Source organism: Lagenorhynchus albirostris, chromosome 2, assembly GCF_949774975.1.
Source record: "Lagenorhynchus albirostris chromosome 2, mLagAlb1.1, whole genome shotgun sequence".
NCBI classification, from domain to species: Eukaryota; Metazoa; Chordata; class Mammalia; order Artiodactyla; family Delphinidae; genus Lagenorhynchus; species Lagenorhynchus albirostris.
The window spans coordinates 50,292,504-50,312,399 of record NC_083096.1 but is presented as its reverse complement, the minus strand read 5'-3'; the positions used below and the strand labels follow the sequence as shown (position 1 = coordinate 50,312,399).

The window sequence follows — 19,896 nt, the reverse complement described above, 5'->3', positions numbered from 1 at the left end:
TGCAGCAGAGTGGTACCTTTGTTACAGTTAATGAACCTCCATTGACACATCATAATCACCCAGAGTCTACAGTTTACATTAGAGTTCACTCTTGGTATTGTAAATTCTGTGGGTTTTGACAAATGTGTAATGACATATATCCACCATTGTGGTATCACACAGAATAGTTTCACTGCCCTTCAGATCCTCTGTGCTCCATCTGCTCTTCTTTCCCTCCTCCCTAGCCCCTAGCAACCACTGATCTTTTTACTGTTTCTATAGTTCTGTGTTTTCTAGAATGTCATATAGTTGGAATCATACAAATGTTGCCTTTTAAATTGCCTTCTTTCACTTAATGATATGCACTTAAGGTTCCTTTGTGTCTTTTCATGGCTTGATAGCTCATTTCTTTTTCGTGCTGAGTAATATTCCATAGTGTGCATATATTGCAGTTTATCCATTTACCTACTGAAGGACATCTTGGTTGCTTCCAGGTTTTGGTTATGTGTAAAGCTGCTATAAACATCTGTGTGCAGTTTTTTGTGTAGACGTAAGTTTTCAGCCCCTTTGGGTAAATACCAAGGAGCATGATAGCTCTATCGTATGATAAGCGTTTAGTTTAGTTTTTCAAGAAACTGCCAAACTCTCTTCCAAAGTGACTGTATCATTTTGCATTCCCACCAGCAGTGAATAAGAGTTCCTGTTGCTCCACATCCTCATTAGCATTTGGTGGTGTCAGTGTTTTGGATTTTGGCCATTCTACTAAGTATATAGTGGTATCTCACTGTTGTTTTAATTTACAATTCTCTAATGACATATGATGTAAAACATCTTTTACTTTGCTATCTGTATATCTTCTTTGGTGAGATGTCTGTTCAGATCTTTTGCCCAGTTTTTAATTAGGTTGTTTCCTTACTGTTGAGTTTTAAGGGTTCTTTGTATATTTTGTATGACAACTCTTTATCAGATATGTCTTTTGCAGTTTTTTTTTTAAGCAGTTTTTGGCTCGTCTTTTCATTCTTTTGACATTGTCTTTCACAGAGCAGAAGTTTTTAATTTTAATGAAGTCCTGCTTGTCACTTATTTCTTTTATAGATCATATCTTTGGTGTTGTATCTAAAACGTCATCACCATACCCAAGGTCATCTATGTATTCTCCTATGTTGTCTTCTAGGAGTTTTAATAGTCTGTTTTACACTTAGGTCTGTGATCCATGTTAAGTTAATTTTTGTGAAGGGTGTAAGGTCTGTGTCTAGATTCAGTTTCTTGCACGTGGATGTCTAGTTTTTCCAGCACTACTGTTGAAGATTCTCTTCTCTCCATTGTATTGCCTTTTCTCTTTGTCAAAGATCAGTTGGCTATATCTTTGTGGATCTATATCAGCATTCTTTGTTCTGTTCCATTGGTCTATTTGTCTGTTCTTTTGCCAATACCACACTGCCTTGATTACTGTAGCTTTATATTGATAGTAAATCTTGAAGTCGGATGGTGTCAGTCCTCCAAGTTTGTTCTTCTCTTTCAATATCGAGGTAGCTATTCTGGGTCTTTTGTCTCTCCGTATAAACTTTCGAATTGATTTGTTGATATCCCCCTGTTGTAGTTTCTTAGGACAGGGCCGAAAGTAAGCTCATCACACGAGATGAATTGTGCCAAAGCACAGCAGTAGAGGGCTGCCGCTCGCTCAGGCAAAACAGCGCCGTCTGTCTTGCTGTGGTAACTTTTATTAAAGCATTATCTAGATTTACACTTTAAGACTTGTTTTCTTAACATTTCAGAAGTGCCAAAGCAGCAACCTATGTTTTTATTAATTATACAAGCAATAATTGGCTTTCGTGAGCACCTGCCGTGCTTCGTCCTTGAGCGCAAGAACAGCACAAAGTTCCCACCATTATTTTGATTATACTGAAGTAGCACAAGGACATTTCCTTGCGTTCCCACCACTCTGATTATACTGAGGACATCTCATGGATCAGTGCCCAAAGCACTCAGTGCTTCTTTTGCAGGCCCCCGGTTTGCCGGGGGCGGGGGGGCGCTCGAAGCATTCAGAACTGTTCACAACTCTGGCTTATTCGCGTGCCCCCGGTTTGCCGGGGGGGGCTCAAAGCAATCAGGACTGTTTGCAGTTCTGGCTTATTCGCCAGCCCCCAGTTTGCTGGGGGGGGGCTCATGGGTCACGTCTCCTTTCCATGTCCTCAGTTATCCCACTACATCCCCCCAAAAAAACTTGCTGGGATTTTGATTGGGATTGGATTGAATCTATAGATCAAGTTGGGAAGAACTGACATCTTGACAGTATTGAGTCTTCCTATCTGTGAACATGGAATATCTCTCCATTTATTTAGTAGTAGTTCTTTGATATCTTTCATCAGTGTTTTGTATTGTTCCTCATATAGATTGTACCTATTTTGTTAGATTTATATCTAAGTGTTTCATTTTGGGGACACTAATGTAAATGGCTATGTGTTTTTCCTTTAGAATTCCACTTGTTCCTTGCTGGTATATAGGAAAGTGATTGGCTTTTGTATTATTAACTTTGTATTCTCCAACGTTGCTATAATTGCATATTCATTCCAGTTTTTTGGTTGATTCTTTGGGATTTCTATGTAGACAAATGTGTCATCTTCAAGCAAAGATAGTTGTATTTCTTCCTTCTGAATTATTATACAGTTGACCCTTGAATACTGCAGGGGTTAGGGGTGCTCACCCCTTGTACAGTCAAAAATCTGCATATATGTTTTGACTCCCCCAAAACAACTACTGATAACCTACTGTTGACCAGAAGCCTTACTGATAACATAAACATTTGATTAACATATTTTATATATTATATGTTAGTATATACTGTATTCTTGTAATACAGGAAGCTAGAGAAAAAATGTTAAGAAAATCATAAGAAAAATACATTTACAGAACTCTACTATATTTATCAACAAGATGAATCATCTGTCAGTACTTATATCAATATTGTTTTATATGATACAAAACACTGTATATATTATACATATTACTAACACTAGACATCAGAAATGAAAAGATAATGTGAAACAGAAAATAATATTAGTTACAGGTACAGTGATTCATGCATTGATGTTGTAGAAGCAGCAATGTGATTGCTTTATGATAGCCTAAAGTAATCGATATGATTCCTTCATGGTAGCCTAGCCTAACTAACAAATGACTTATAAAATTTTTATGACATTCAGTATTATATTCATAATACAGTATTGGAAGCATTGTTTCATTTTTTTAAAAAACACTTACCTGTGATGATAGGCTGATGAGCAGTTTCTCCAATTACGAGAGACATACTGTACAGTAATATAATTCTTTGAAAGCACAGTTATAAAACAGTAAGAAAATGAAGACATTATTTTTATATTAAATATCACTCATCTTATGCCTATGTAAGGATAGACCAGTATTTACATGTATTTTATGCATTCATGACATGCCTTTTAAAATTTTTTTGAATATTTCTAGGCTACGCGGTTCACCTACAAGTTTGTTCAACTTGTCATAAACCTCCAAAACTTTTTAATATATTTACTGAAACAAATCTGTGTGTAAGTGGATTTGTACAGTTCAAATCCATGTTGTTCAAGGGTCAGCTGTGCTTTCTATTTCCTTTTCTTATCTTATTGAATTATCTAGGACTCCTAGAACAGTATTGAAAAGCAGAGGTGAGAGGGGACATCCTTACCTTATTCCTGATTAAGTATTTTTTATGGTTCTGTTTTGTTGCTGTTATTTGTTTATTAGTTATAACTCTTTAAAAATATTTTTAATGGATGCCTTAGGGTTCTCAACATATGTTTTTAATTTATCACAGTTGATCCTCATGTAATATTATACTATTTCATGTAGATTAAGAACTTTAGAACAATAGATTTACATTTCTCTCTTCCCATCCTTTGTGCCATTTTTGTGATACATTTTAATTGTGTATATGTTATAAGCTCCTTAATGCATTTTTATTTTTGCTTTAAAGTATTTATTTTGAATAAGCAACATTTAAGTAATAAAAATATTAAAATAAATTACCTATTTATTTTTAAAAGTTCCAATCCTTTGCACCCAAATTTCCCTTCAGTATAATGTTCCTTCTGCCTGGAAAATTTTAACATTTCCTATAACATAAATATGTTGGCAATGAATATTCTCAGCTTTTGTTCATCTGAAAAAGTCTTTGTCTTCATTTTTGAGTGATACTTTTTCTGGGTATAGAATTCTGGGGTGATAGTTCTTTTTCTTTTAGAACTTCAGAGACAGTTTCATTGCTGTCTGGTCTGCATAGTTTCTGACAATAAATCTATAGTCATTCTTTGTTCTTCTGTACATAATGTGGTTTTTTTTCCCCCTTTGATGCTTTCAAGATTTTCTCTTTATCATTGTTTTTCTGCAGTTTCATTCTGGTGTCCCTTGGTAGAGTTTTCTTTATTTGTTCTGGTTGAGATTTACTGAGCTTTTTGCAGATGAGTTTTATAATTTTCATGAGATCTGGAAATTTATTTCTAATTAAAAATCTTTATTGAAGTATGATTGACATACAAAAAGCTGTATATGTTTAATATATACAACTTGATAAGTTTGGAGATAATTATATACCTCTGAAACCATCACCACAGCCAATACGATAAATATATTCATCACCTGCCCTCTTTATTTTTATTTTATTTTATTTATCTTATATGTTTATTTGTTTATTTTTGCCATGCCACGTGGCTTATAGGATTTTAGTTCCTCAACCAGGGATTGAACCCAGGCCCTTGGCAGTGAGCATGCAGAACCCTAACCACTGGACCACCAGGGAATTCCCTATTTTTATTTATTTTTAAATTTTTGTGATAAGAACACTTAACATAAGATCTACCCTCCTAGAAAATTTGGAGAATTTTTGTCTTCAAATATTTTTTCCCCTTTCTTCTTCTTCTAGGATGCCTATATTAGACTGCTTCTTATTTCCTTGTGGATTGTTGGGGCTCTGTTCTTTTTTTTTCTCTGAGTCTCTTCCCCTCCACCTCCCCACTGTGTGCTTCATTTTAGGTACTTTCTCTTGCTGTCTTCACATTCAGTGATCTTCTGTTGCATTTAATCCCATCCAGATTATTTTTCATTTTAGACATTATATTTTTAAGTTCTACATATTCCACTTGGATCTTTTTTATGTCCTTTATTTATTTCTTTATTATGTTCATACTTTCTTTATATACATAAGCATATTTATAAGATTTATCATAACTTTTAATGATCTTAACTGCTGATTTTATCATCTCCATCATTTCTGGGTTTTGAATTTATTTTCCTTCTTTTTTTTTTTTTGACTGCACCACAGCATGTGGCCTCTTAGTTCCCCAACCAGGGATCAAACCTGTGCCCCCTGCAGTGGAAGCACGGAGCCCTAACCAATGGACCGCCTGGGAATTCCCTATTTTCCTTCTTGATATGGTCACATTCTCCTTCCTCTTTGCATGGCTGGTAACTTTGATTAGCTGCTAGACATTATGAATTGTTGAGCTTCACTCAGTTAATTTACTTGGAATCGATCATTTTGAGTTTTGCTTTTAAGATTTGTTAGGGCGGGTAATATCAATTGAATTGTGTTCCTTTAAAATTCATATGTTGAAGCCCTAACCCCCAATGTGATAGTATTTGGAGGTGGGGCCTTTGGGAAGTAGAGTTTGATGAAGTTGTGAGGGTGGAGCCCTCGTGATGGGATTAGTGCCCTTATAAGAAGAGAAACCAGAGAGCTTGCTCTCCTCCATGTGCATACACCAAGGAAAGGCTGTGAGAGCACACAGCAAGAAGGCAGCCATCTGCAAGTCAGAAAGAGAATCCTCACCAGGATCCAACTATGCTGTGTCAACCGAAAAAAATTGCACAGCCTGTAAGTAGAGAGTTATGTTTTATTCAGCACACATTCTTAGTACTTCAAGCCTGGGAGACAGCCTCTCAGATAAACGCTGAGAAAACTGTTCTGAAGAGGAAGGGGGGGAAACCAGGATATATAGGAGTTTTTATAACAATACCAGGTAGTTGTTTTATAACAATTTATTGTTTTATAACAATACCAGGTAGTTGGAACTACTCTAAATAAAACAAAACTAGATATCTCAAGTTATGGAATTTAGTTAGCACTTTTTTATGTAGGGGAAGATGCAAGAGTCTGGGTTCACTGAAATAATTCCTTTGATATGCACCTCAGCTATCTGGGGCCAGTATCCTATGATTTCCCATCCTGAGTTTCCTCAGGCTGCACCGTTGGAAGTAGCTGCAGTCCGATGGCTGCTAGATGGTGGGCATTCCTTGTTTTTATCCTGAGTTCCATCAGGGCTCACCATCTGGGGTAGCTACAATTGCTGATGACTTCGACATCCTTTATTTACTGATATGGCAAGCGATATTTTATTTCTTAGCTGGAACCCTGATCTTGGGCTTCCAGCCTCCAGAACTGTGAGAAAATACATTTCTGTTGTTTAAAGCTACCTAATCTAAGTTATTTTGCTATAGAACCCTTAGCAGGCTAAGACTGCTAGTCCAGAGAAACCTTCAGCCTAGAGCTAATTTGGCTCCACCACTGAGGCATTACCTTTCTGAGGATTCACCTGGATGTGTTAAGAGGTCCTTCCAGTCTGCCTTAGTGGGAGCACTTAATGTTTCTCAGCTCTCTGTGAGCTCTGGGTATTGTTTGGCCTCTTGCTTCTTATCGTTTGTTTCCCCAGCCTCAGAGAACATCCCCTTCCCCCGCCTTATGCACACATCAGTACTCATCCAGAAACTTGAGGGGTCCCTCTGCAGACCTGCAGAGCTATATCTCTCTGTGCCAGTCCCTACTCTCCATACCTACCTGTGTATTAGCATCCTTTTCCTCCCCAAACTGGAATCTGTCTCCTCAGTTCATCTGTTTCTATTACCTCTTTCTGTGCTACAGACTGAACTCTCCAGGCTGTCAGGTGAGGCAGTTTAAGACTCACCGCTCAGTTGCAGCACTGTTATTTAACATCTGTAACTCATTATTTTCCACCTGTTTATGGCAGGACGGTGGGAGCCATAACTTTGTTTTGAATGATGAAGTTTTCTTAATACAGAAAACTCAGCCCTAAGAAAGTTACTCACAGTCCTAATGCCAAAAGATAGTTTTCACTCCTGTTCCTTTCATAGTGATTTCCCTGTTGTTTAGATTTCTTTTGTTTTTCCTGACATTTCCTGTGCTGGAGAGACCTGACACCAGCATGGTCATCTTCCTTGGTAGATAAACTGACTGTATGTTTGTCAATTCCTGTCTTTATCTTTGAAATTCAGAAGGTTACAATGAACTAACTGTTGGACTCTTTTTCATTAATTTTTTTTTTTTTTTTTTGCGGTACGCTGGCCTCTCACTGTTGTGGCCTCTCCCATTGCAGAGCACAGGCTCCGGACACGCAGGCTCAGCGGCCATGGCTCATGGGCCTAGCCGCTCCGCGGCATGTGGGATCTTCCCGGACTGGGGCACGAACCCGTGTCCCCTGCATCGGCAGGCAGACTCCCAACCACTGTGCCACCAGGGAAGCCCCATTAATTTTATCAAAAAATATTTTCATTTTTAAAAATGATTTTTTTCCAAACTGATATCCAGAAAAGTTGTACAACTAATGGTATGTTAGTGTCTGTTTTCTCCATACTTTTTGGTTATATAACCCATGGGATTTCATGTGGTTGTTAAAAACTCAAATGTTAATTCTTGAAACAGGGTTAAATACAAAAATATTTTCTCTGACCGAAAGCTGCACATAGTCTAATTGTTTCATATCCATTTTTGGTTACTGACAAAGTTGAGCTTTTAAAATTGTTTATTAGCCACTTTAATTTATTTTGATGAATTATCTGTTCTCTTCCTTTGCCTATTTTTCTCTTGAGATATGCTCATCTTAATGAGTGGAAGAAAGTTTGCTTAGTCAATTTTTGCTTAGTGAAGTGAAGGAATTTTGGCTGTCATAGGCTAGAAATGTATTTTTCTAAATTGTCATTTTCCTTTTTTGAAATAGAAGTTCACAAGTTAGGAATATCAAATCTGTTAGTCTTTTTCTTTTACTTCTGCCTCTGATCTCATACCTACAAAGCTCTTCCCCGCTTGAAGGTTTAAAATTGGTTTCTCACTCATCATAATCTGCAGTATATTATAGACAAAAAGGGAACTGTTATTTGTTTGAGAGACCATGATATGCCCTGCACTTTCTTATATTGTCTCATTTTAAGTTACTCATAAAACAGGATATCTGGGATATTAGACTTACAATTCTTATTTTACAGACTAAGCAACTGAGGTGTGAGAGGTTAAATAATTTCTTAATTAGAAAGTTTCACTGCAAAAACTTAAACTCAGATTTGTCCGTTCGCATTGTTCTTCATGGTTTTGCATATGCATAAGCATCTAGAGGGAGACAACTCATATCTTTTTCAGCTTAAATAACCTACTGTGCTAAGCAGATGCTCAATAAGTCTTAGGAAATTTAACTGTAGTGAACACATGGCAACTAGATGTGTCATTTTTCCAGCTGAAGTCTCAAATAATAGCCTTTAGAAGCTTTATTCAAATTGCAATGCAGCAATGAACTTTAAATTAGGATCAGCTCACTTTTTTTTTTGTACAGAAAAAATTCTGAAAGTTCACAAGAGAAATAATTATTCAGAGTAGGCATTATCTGTTTTCTAGTCGTTCTGATGAGTTTTGAAATATTTATCTGTCTCAAATTCCCTTCGTCTAAGACCCTAACAGCAATGGAATGCCTAACATTTCCACTGTTGGTGCTAATGCCTTACGCAAAATTATAGTCATCCAAAGACTTCAATTAAACTGCTCATCTGCGCTAAGAATAAATAAAACATAAACCTCCATTTTATAGTAACACACGCATATACACAAATCAAAAGATTAATTTACCTTAAAGAAGATCCAAGGATCATGGGAATTCTACATGCTGATTTGGAGGGGAGAGAAGTGACAAGGTTAGACACCAGAGAGAAACTTGCCAAGCTTGTGATGTTGCCCAAGGCGAAATTCTGAGTTAGAAGCACATTTACCATGTCTAAATGATGTAACTAAGTAGAATCTAAATCAATGTGACTTTAATATAAATGGTGTTCTGTGCCTCCTGTGTAATGCTCTCAGAGTGCTAGGCCAGGCAAGTCTCCAGGGCCAGAAGACCTGTTGGGTTCCTGAGTCATCTTTGGGCTGGGGGTCCATTGGGAAATAAAGCTTTGGAGGTTAATAAAGACTGGGACCCTGAATGTTTCAGTATTCAGCAAGTCTGCTTAGCAACCAATGTCCTAGCAAAGGTCATAAGCAAAGAAAAATTGTGAAAGCTGTGAGAGAAAAAAGGAAGAGATAAGAATTGCCCTGAATTTGAGACATAATCTAATTAGGTACAGACTCAGAGAGAAAGAGAATGAGAGGCATGAAAAATATTGGGACAGTGCCTTAAAATTACAAAGTTCTTTTATGTTTCTTTATTGGACCTTCATGAGAACTTCAAGAGAAAAATATTGTTATGGCAGAAAACTAGACCCAGAGAAGTTAAGTTGACCCAAGACAAACAGCTAGAACAGGGCAGCCCAAAATACATTTTCCACCCCTAGGTCCACATCTCATGTTTTCTGGTGGCTTATGCTTTCTGCTGCATACGAATGAAGAATATAGAACATTCTGTAATGTAGGTGCTAATTCTGTCATGTGGGATATAGAAAGGACTAAAGTAGTCAAGACTGTCTTCCAGGGGAAAGTGAGATTTGAGTTGACCTGTGTGGGACTTGGTAGAGGGGAATGGTTGACAGTGAAGTTTTGAACTAGATTGACTGAGTCGAACTTCACCACTGCCACTTTTTAGCCATGTAAACTTGGCAAATTGATTAACTTCTTTGTAACTCAGATTTCTGATCTGTAAAGTGTGGATAACTTTTGTAGCATAAATGGGTTAAGATTTGTAAAGTGTGTAGAATAGTTCTTGATAGTTGTACACCCTCAATAAATGATAGCATCATAGTTAATCTCTAAAAAAAATTGGTTTCTCTTTGATTCATGGCTAAAAAGAAAACTTAAAGTTTTAATCTAGCTGGATTATAATTTGGGGTGTGTAATTTTGTGTTTCTGTGCCAGTTCTACACTGTGTCAACTGAAAAAAAATGCACAACCTAAAAGTTGTATGTGAGTTATGTTTTATTTGGGGATCTTACTGAGGACTATAGCCTGGGAGACAGCCTCTCATCTGATCATCTGTATTTTATGTTTTTTTTCAGTGAACGTATATTATTTTTGTCATAGAAAAAACATTTAAAACACAATCAGTTTCTCCTTTGTAAAATGAGGACTGGAGCTTCTTTTTCACCTGCAAGAGGAACAGGCAGGCTTGTTCATTAGTATCCTACCTTTTCCCATTTTCCTGCTTTATTTCACAAAAGCAAATGGTTAGAAAAATTTAAACCCTGTTTTTGCAAGACATGAATAACCTATTTACCACATTCTATTCAATTTCCTTTATTTTGACCTCTTCAGAGGAAGTTTAGATGAGGGATGAAAATGTGAATGGGCAAGTATGGATTAGCTGTTATCATTCTAATGAATGAAGCCTCAGACACTGTCCAGCCCAGCTCTTCAGAATTCTCTGCCTTAGTGTGTAGACCTAGACTACAGCTAACAGTGATGTTACTTCACTTCCCATTAACAGGTTATTGCCCATAAGAGTGTTTGGTCAAAGTAACAGGGATCTGACATTTCTTTGTTCTCCAGCCTTACAACTAAGAGTACTGTCAATGAAAAAAATTAATCAATAGTCGATCTAAGAAAGAAATGGGAAATTTTATTCGAGCCAGCCTGAGAATTATAACCCAGAAGGCAGTCTTTCAGAAAGCTCTGAAAACTCTTCCACCTGTTAGAGGTCAAGACACAGTTACATCAGTGTTTGAGACAAAGGGTTATACATCAAAGTAACATACTGACAGTTTACATAGTTCAACAAGGCAATTAGTAGGTTGTTGTGACACCCCCCCCCCACAGGATTGAGAAAGGAATTTTATCTCCTAAGGAGTTACTTTGCTGGAGCCAGGAGGAAATTGGTTTTTTTTGCTTTTATTTTTGTTTTTTGGCAAGTAGGCATTCCTGTGTCTTTTAAGGGGATCTAGTTAATATATACTGCAGATGCACAATACACAGTAAAGCAGGTAGTGGCTCAAATGCACAGAGAGAGAATTTTATGTTTAATTTTTCTTGTCCTGTCGTAACATTATTTCATCAGTACCCCATCCTACCCTACTTTTAGAAAATTTATTGTAATATTCAGCATGAGATTTAAAGTAGGTAAACCTGGAATTATAAAAGAAGTTCTGGTCTTAAATGAATTAAAAATCAGGGCTGGGTCTTAGTTTGCAACTCACTTTTTCACTCAAATAATTGATAGTTTTTACATGAATTAGATGCTGTGATTTGTATTGAATATAAGAAAAGAAGGATTTTAAATTTCACGTGATGACCTGGCTCCAGTGTCTATTAAGAGTGTCCTCAACAAGTAACTGGATCTATTAAGCAATTACTGTCAAAAGGAGCCCTTCAGTAGTTCTTTAGTGCAATTCTCTGGAAGTTGCATTCTCTGGCCAACTTAGAGTAGCTGTTCCCTGCCTATTTTCCCATGAGTTCAGATGAAATTTTTAGTTTGGCAAGTCAAATTTCATACTGCCTAGTTTTTAGTCAAATGAGATACTTAGCAAATATTTGAGCAGTTGAAAGCGTCACTCCTGTATGTGTGTCTGTGCCAGTTTTGTGATCTTTATCAGAAATGTATTAATGTTTTACCATATGGCCAAAAGGTCTGCTGTATATCCCTCTGAGACGTAACTTCTGTTCCTTTCTGCTTTTAGCTTCATGTATTTTCCTTCCAAAATGCTTCCACCCTCATGTTTCTAAATATCACCCAGGTGTCTATGTTTTTAAAATTTTTCTCTTATTACAAAAGTAATACAGATAGATTGCAAAAGATTTGAAATACAGGAAAGCACAGAAGAAAATTAAAATCACATATTCTTTTATCACCCAGAAAAGTTGACTTTTTCTTTTTTAAAAAAATAAAATTTAGCATCATTCTGGTTCAGGTTTGTGACGTGATTTTTTAGTCAGAATTATGAACATCCCACATTGTTAAATATTGTAATGCAACATAATTTTTAATGGCACTATGGATATGCCATAATTTTTTAACTTGGGGATTTTTTTTAATGTTTTATTTTTTATTGGGGTATAGTTGTTTTACAATGTTGTGTTTGTTTCTACTGTATAGCAAAGTAGAAACCCTATGCTATACAGCAGGTTCTCATTAGTTATCTATTTTATACATATTAGTGTATATATGTCAATCCCAATCTCCCAATTCATCCCACCCCCTCTTTCCCCCCTTGGTGTCCATACGTTTGTTCTCTATGTCTGTGTCTCTATTTCTGCCTTGCAAACTGGTTCATCTGTACCATTTTTCTAGATTCCACATAAACTTGGGGATTTAAGCTGTTGCTATTTTTGCAATTAAACATAACCTTATTGATGAAAATCTTGATCAAATTTGCAGATATCTCTGTTACTCCCTAGGATAAAATTCTAGAGGAGCAATCACTACATCTAAAGGAATGTGTACTTTTATAGCTTATCATGTATGCAGTTAGGTTGTCCTCCATAAAAGTTGTTTCAGTTAACACTCACATGAGATGCATGTGTATGTGCTTCTTTCCTTGTACCTTTGCTAGTACTCAGTATAAATGGACACTTCTTCAGAACGCCCTCCCCTGACCTCTCCCTCCTCACCAACCCTAGTCTAAGTTAGATCTCACATTGCTTTCCTAACACTTTCAGGCATAGTATTCTATCATGACACTCTGTGGGTTTTTCATAATGTTTATCATAATTGTAATTATGTAGTTATATGACTGTCTCATGTGGGTCTCCCATCACTAGACTGCAAGTTCCATGAGGGCAGTGATCATACCTAGTTTATTTACCCCTGTATATTCAGTGCTGAGTACAATGTGAAGCACATAGTTTGTGTTCAGTACATATTTGTTAAATGAATAAATGAGCGTTATTGTAAAAATAATATTCCAATTTGATAGGCAAATAACTATATCTGACTATTAATGTCTGTTTATTAGAGGTTGAACTTTATGCTTTTATTGGCTAGCTAGTGTTAATTTTTAATCAATTGCCTATTCATATCTTCATCCATTTTTCTGAGGAGTATATCTTTTTGATTCAAAGCTCTTCTCTGCCCCTTCTCTGGTTCTGTAGGCTCCTATCTGAATATGGCATATATATATATATAGTGGGTTAGTTTCCATCTTTATTTATACCCCTATTTATGATCTTTTGTTCACTTGATTTATTGTCCATTTTTTCTATTTGGTATGTAGGCATCTGACAGTAAAGCATCGTTGAAATCAGGGTGTCCTCTTGATTACTTTCTTCATGTCAATCACTGATTATCTCCCACTCCTACTTCTCCCCCACAACATTATAACTTTTACCCTCTACTTATCTACTTATCTGGATAGTCCCAGGATTACTTGGACTTTAAAAAATCTCCCTCACCGCATTCAGTTTAACGTCAGCTTGATTTACTCATCTAGCTTGAGGCAAAAAACATTTTTTTCTTATCTTCTTGAGATGCATTCTGTTCCTAGCTAAGAGCCTATCGTTTTGACATCTTAACCCAGGCTTGGCAAATATTGGGTTGGCTAAAAAGTTCGTTCGGTTTTTTCCATAAGATGGCTCTAGTAGCACCTAGTTGTCTTTAGCTTCATTTGAAACAATTTTGTTAGGTTGTATTGTGACAGCTGTCATATCAACGTGCATTAAAAAAAAAACTTATCAGAATTGGTGAATTTTTGTGTAGCTGTGAAAAGTGACCCTTTCTTTGTCCCCTGAAACACCTAGCACAGTGGTAATTTACAGTAAGCCCCCTACATACGAACCTTCAAGTTGTGAACTTTCAAAGATGCGAACGTGCGTTCCACCAGCGTCCGGTGTGAGTGAAATTGCAGCTTGCCCTCTGTCTCCTATTGCTGACGATCCTTCAGCTCTACCGTCTCCCACCTCCTTTCCCTCCTCCAGTCAGTAACTCTTCCTGCCTGTTCACTCTATGCCAGCCCCTGTGTGCCACTGTTGTACTGTACTACTGTACTTTTTGAGGTACTGTACTGTAAGATTAAAAATGTTTTCTTTACTTTTTTGTGTTTGTTTTTTATGTATTATTTGTGTGAAAAGTATTAAAAACCTATTACAGTACAGTACTATATGGTACCTAGGCTAACTTTGTTGGACTTAACGAGCAACTTGGACTTATAAACGTGCTCTTGGAACGGAACTCATTTGTATGTAGGGGACTTACTGTAATAAGTGGTTGTATTGAATCTTCAAATGGTGGGATGTGAAAAATCAATTATCTTTAGGTTCTCCCATTGTTCACTGGGAGAGCTTTAGGGAATTATCTCATGGCAGATCCAGAAGAAATGTAAAGAACCTAAGACCAAGGGCTGAGGCATTTTGTGAAAGTTAGTGATATAACCTTAGGAATCTAATTCCCCCTTCTCAGATCCTACTTTCATGTCAGCCTTAGGAGATAATGAGATTGTCTTCATTTTTCAGATGAAGAAACTGAAACCTAAAAGGTCACACAGTTTGTAAGTAATGACAGGCCAAGTGGCAATATGAAGAAATATTAAAAAATAGAAAGTTTAGAAGGAATAAATTAATAGTGATTATGTCTATGTGATAGGATTTTAGGTAATTTGTATTTTTCTTTATATCTTTGTGTTTTTTCTAATGTATATTTTTTACATTTACTTATCAGCTCTAAACATAACTCCATGGTCTTTCATTCTACTTTTTATAATTTTAAAAATATCCTGAATTTTATTATTTGCTTTCCTGTTAAATTTTATTCACCTGTTTGTTTTTTTAATGTCTTTATTGGAGTATAATTGCTTTACAATGGTGTGTTAGTTTCTGCTTTATAACGAAGTGAAACAGCTATACATATACATATATCCCCATATCTCCTCCCTCTTGTGTCTCCCTCCCACCCTTTCATTCTACTTTAGGTTTCCACTCTGTGGCTCTTGGTGTCTGGATATGTTCCATGATACTCTCTACTCCTAACCTCCTGTGCTTCCAGCTTATTTTTCCAGTTATTCCCATGCATCATCTTTTTACCGTATTGGGGCCTCTCTATGCCATTGGCTTCTCTCTACTAAAATCCTCTGACCCCTGCTATCTTAACTCAGGCCTCACCTATTTTTACTGCCTACCTGTTGAGTTTAGATAATCATCCATTTTTTTCCTCAACTTTATTTTTCCACTTTCTCAGCTGTCTGAGCTCCCTTTCCTTTCCTGCTGTTCTCAGGAGTGGGCCTTGCTTCTGAACTCACAGAGAGAATACTGAAGCTATCAGATAGTAACTCTCTCCACCTGCTGACCCCACATTTACAGAGCCTTTCTGTATCCCTACTGGTCCTTCTTCATTTCTACTACAACAGCAGAGCGCTCCTTCCTGTCTCCTTAAGGCAAGACATTCCACCGGTGCCCTGGCTCACTCGCATTCCTGGCTCCCAGGGACCTTCCACCATCCCACCTCTAACCTGCATTAAATAATGTGTTTAATAAACATTGAATAATTGTATAAACAGAAGAAAATTAGTAACAAAAATCTTTACTGGGTAAAAGTATGGAATTTGGGGGCTTCCCTGGTGGCGCCGTGGTTAAGAATCCACCTGCCAGTGCAGGGGACGTGGGTTCGAGTACTGGTCCAGGAAGATCCCACATGCCATGGGGCAGCTAAGCCTGTGCACCACAACTACTGAGCCTGCGCTCTAGAGCCTGCGAGCCACAACTGCTGAAGCCCGCATGCCTAGAGCCTGTGCTCTGCAACAAGAGAAGCCACCACATAAGCCCGTGCGCTGCAATGAAGAGTAGCCCCCACTCACCACAGGTAGAGAGAGCCCGCGTGCAGTAGTGAAGACCCAATGCAGTCAAAAATAAATAAATAAAAGCATAAAAAAAAAAGAGTATGGGATTTTGTAATTGAAGACTCAATCTAATTGTTACAGAGAATGTTAATTATCCTGGAAATTTTCAGTGTTTAGTTTTATAAAGAGTCCAACTACATAAAAAAGGACGAGGGAATTCCCTGGTGGTCCAGTGGTTAGGACTCCCCGCTCTCACTGCTGAGGGCCCAGAATCGATCCCTGGTCAGGGAACTAAGATCTCACAAGCTGCGTGGCCCAAAAAAACCCAAACAAACAAAAAACCCTCAAACCTTTCTACATTAAAAAGTCTATATGTTAAAAAAAAGAGAGAATGAAATAATGCCATTTGCAGCAACATGGATGGACCTAGAGATTGTCATACTGAGTGAAGTAAGTCAGACAGAAAAGGACAAATATCATATGATATTGCTTATATGTGGAATCTAAAAAAATGGTACAAATGAACTTATTTACAAAACAGAAATAGAGTCACAGATGTAGAAAACAGTCTTATGGTTACCAGGGGAGAAGTGGGGAAGGGATAATTGGGAGATTGGGATGGACATATACACACTACTCTATATAAAATGGATAACAAATAAGGGCCTACTGTATAGCACAGGGAACTCTACTCAGTACTCTGTAATGGCCTATATGGGCAAAGACTCTAAAAAAGAATGGATATATGTATATGTATAACTGACTCACTTTGCTGTACAGCAGAAAATAACACAACATTGTAAGTCAATTATAGCCCAATAAAAATTTAAAAAACTATATTAAAAAAAAGAGTCCATCAACTCTAAATGTATTTTATAGGGTATGAAATGTTACAGTGCCTCTTAAGAACACTATTCTTCCATTTGATTGACGTACGTTTCCTTTGATAGATGTTTCCTTTAATACTGTTCAGATTTATCTTTGACTATTTTTTTTTTTGACTGTAACTTGAAAATTTTTTCCCCTTTTTTTCATAGTTGGAGAATACCTTCAAATCAGTTATTGCACAAACTGGACCTGGAGGGACTATCAATCCAGAGCTAAAACATAAGATAAAACTTGTAAGTGTTTGCTGTTTCTGGGAAATGGATGAGAATAATTGATTATACATTTGGGTATCATTTGTGGTTAATTTTAATTTGCCTACAAATATTTTAGTTTTATATTTATTCCTGATCTTTTCAAATATATTACAAATGGAGTGGCTAATCTTTTAAGATTAGAAAAAAATAAATTTCATACTCCTAAACATTTTTAATGTTCTCAAAATTATTTAGGAAATGTAAGTTCCTCCAAAAATTCTCTTTTCTTCCCCTCACCCCAATAAATCATTGTTAAAAGTTAAAGATCTTTCCAATACCAGTTTTATATGTATGTATGTCAAGTATTATTCTAAACAGTGCATGGTATCCCATTGTGTTGGTATACCGTATTTCACTTATGAGATCCGTTATTAACATTTGGGTTATTTCTAGCCTTGGCTATTAAAAAATGCTGCAGTTAATGTCCTTGAACATTTATCTAGAAGTAGAGTTGCCAAAGGTATTGAATATTTTTGTTTTGATAAATATTACTAAATTGTCCTCTAAAAGGTTTGAGCAAATTTACACTCCCACTGACAGTAAAATGTCACTATCCAATCATGTTGTTTTAACTTATACCTCTTGATTTTTACACTGAGTATCTTTTCATATGCTTAATAGCCATTTACATTTCTTATGTGAATTGCATGTTCATGTCCTTGGCCTAATTTATTGTTTCTCCTCATTAATTTGTGAAAGCTCTTTGGCTGTTTTGTGTTGGGCCAAAGGGTATGTATGCTTAAAATTTTGGTGGTAGCTGTTAATTCTGATTTGAATGGTCGAGAGTATCGTTACAACTCTTACTGCCTTATTTTATTCTGTTTCAGCTGTTGTGGTTTTACTGGGAGAAATGCAAAAACCTTGGTGCATTCAGACCCTGTTTTTTTGTTTGGACATTTGACTAAAGTGTCCAACAATTATTTACTTATTAACAATTATTTATTTATTTAAGGATGTTCAATATGACTTTTTTTATGGTAACAAAAAACTAGACAAAAATTAAGCATTCATTGAAAAAAGAATTGCTTACATTATCTACCCAAACTAGGGAGTATCATGTGGTTCATAAGAAGGTTTAGGTGTATCTCGATTAATTTACATGGAAGTATCTTCTTGGTATATTGTTGGACTTTAAAAACAGGTTTTATAGAATAGCACGTTTAGTATTGTCCTTTCATGTAAAAACTGTAATGTGAGTATGTATGTGCATAAAAAGTTTCCTGAAAGGATGTTTTCTGAAATGCAGCAACAACTGTCTCTGGGTCATAGGATTTTGGAATAAGTTTTACTTTATATTTTTCTGAAGCTTGAATTAGAATTTTTAATAAGATATAATATCTGGAAAGGTCTAGGAAAACACAAAGCTTTTTATACCTTATTGGGATAGAACAAGTCCACTTCTAGGAATTTATCCTAAAAGTATTTGCACAAGTATGCAAAATGCAAGTATGAAGATAATTGTTGCAATATTTGTGATGATGAGAAATAGGAAATAGCCATAAATAATTAAATAAACAAATTTTATTATATTGACTATTTGAAGAAACTGTAGCTAATGATACTGAAAGCCCAGCCTCTGTACTCCTGTGTCAAATTGAATCTCGGAGACATAGAGTTTGGGGTGAAGTAGAAAAGAATAGCTTTATTGCTTTGCCAGGCAAAGGGGGACACAGCAGGCTCGTGCCTTGAAAACTATGTGTCCCAACCCAGGGGAGTTTGGTGAGGAGTTTTATGGCAACAGTTCAAGGGTGGGGTTGCTGATAAGATTAGGGTGTGTGCAGGGGCTGCATTCCTTTAATCTCGTCTCAGGTAATCTTGATGAGTTTTTCTGGTTCCTTTAGTCTGGCCTCAGGTGGTCTTCTCTGGTATGAAGAATGCTGACATCTTCCATTTGTTATGTTTTAATTCTATGAAGAGCTTAAAGACATTGTTATGTGTATCCTTAGAGGCAGAACCAGGACTCTGTTCCAAGGCTGCACTGTTTTTTCTTGGCTGTTTCTCCCTTGACTCTGCATCCCTTCCCTTCCCGGATTAGCAGCTGTTCATATCTGCCCTTTGGAACTCAGTAAGGTCGTGGAGGCTGGAGTCTGTTCCCTACAAGCAACGGGGGACATGGAAAGGCTTCTGTGCCCAGGAGCCCAACAGGGTCCTGCTCAGTTTCACTAGGAAACATGTTGATCTATATTTACTGATATGGAAAGAAGTCTGTGGTATGATACTAAAAAGCTGGAGAAGTAATGACCTTATTTTCATATTCAGTAAAGGTATTTTTATGTGCATATGGACAACAATGGCTACTATCTTTGCTTAACTATGTTTTCCAACATTTTCTATAGTGTGCATTGTATTTCTTTTCTGCCATTTAGAATGCTTGAAATTATGCCATAGAATATTTATTTTATGTGAGCTAAAGCTAATTATGTTAGCTGAGCTAAAGAACTATGTCTAGGAATTTCTGGGGAGTTGTGGCATTGCAGTATTATGCAAGAATGATTTCTCAACTCTGGAAATGTTGGAATTCACTGCCTTTTTTGGTTGTTATAACTTTTTTTAAAACTGGAAACTGGGACTTCCCTGGTGGTCCAGTGGTTAAGACTTTGTGCTCCCAGTGCAGGGGGCTTAAGTTCAGTCCCTGGTCAGAGAACTAGATCCTGCATGCCACAACTAAAAGCCCACATGCCACAACTAAAAGATCCCACATGCCACATCTAAAGATCCCTCATGACTCAACTAAAAAGATCCTGCATGCCACAACTAAAGATCCTCACGCTGCATCGAAGATCCCGCATGCCACAACTAAGACCCG

At 36.7% G+C, this 19,896-nt stretch overlaps 1 protein-coding gene across 3 annotated transcripts in view; it reads left to right on the top strand.

The window, feature by feature from the left end:
- TDRD5 (tudor domain containing 5) overlaps nucleotides 1-19,896 on the top strand; it is a 90,209-nt gene that overhangs the window by 11,376 nt on the left and 58,937 nt on the right. For all 3 annotated transcript variants that reach the window (XM_060142163.1, XM_060142161.1, XM_060142162.1), the window contains exon 4: nucleotides 16,986-17,069. In XM_060142163.1, coding sequence (XP_059998146.1) covers nucleotides 16,986-17,069 — 84 coding nt within the window. The remainder of the gene's footprint in view (nucleotides 1-16,985; nucleotides 17,070-19,896) is intronic.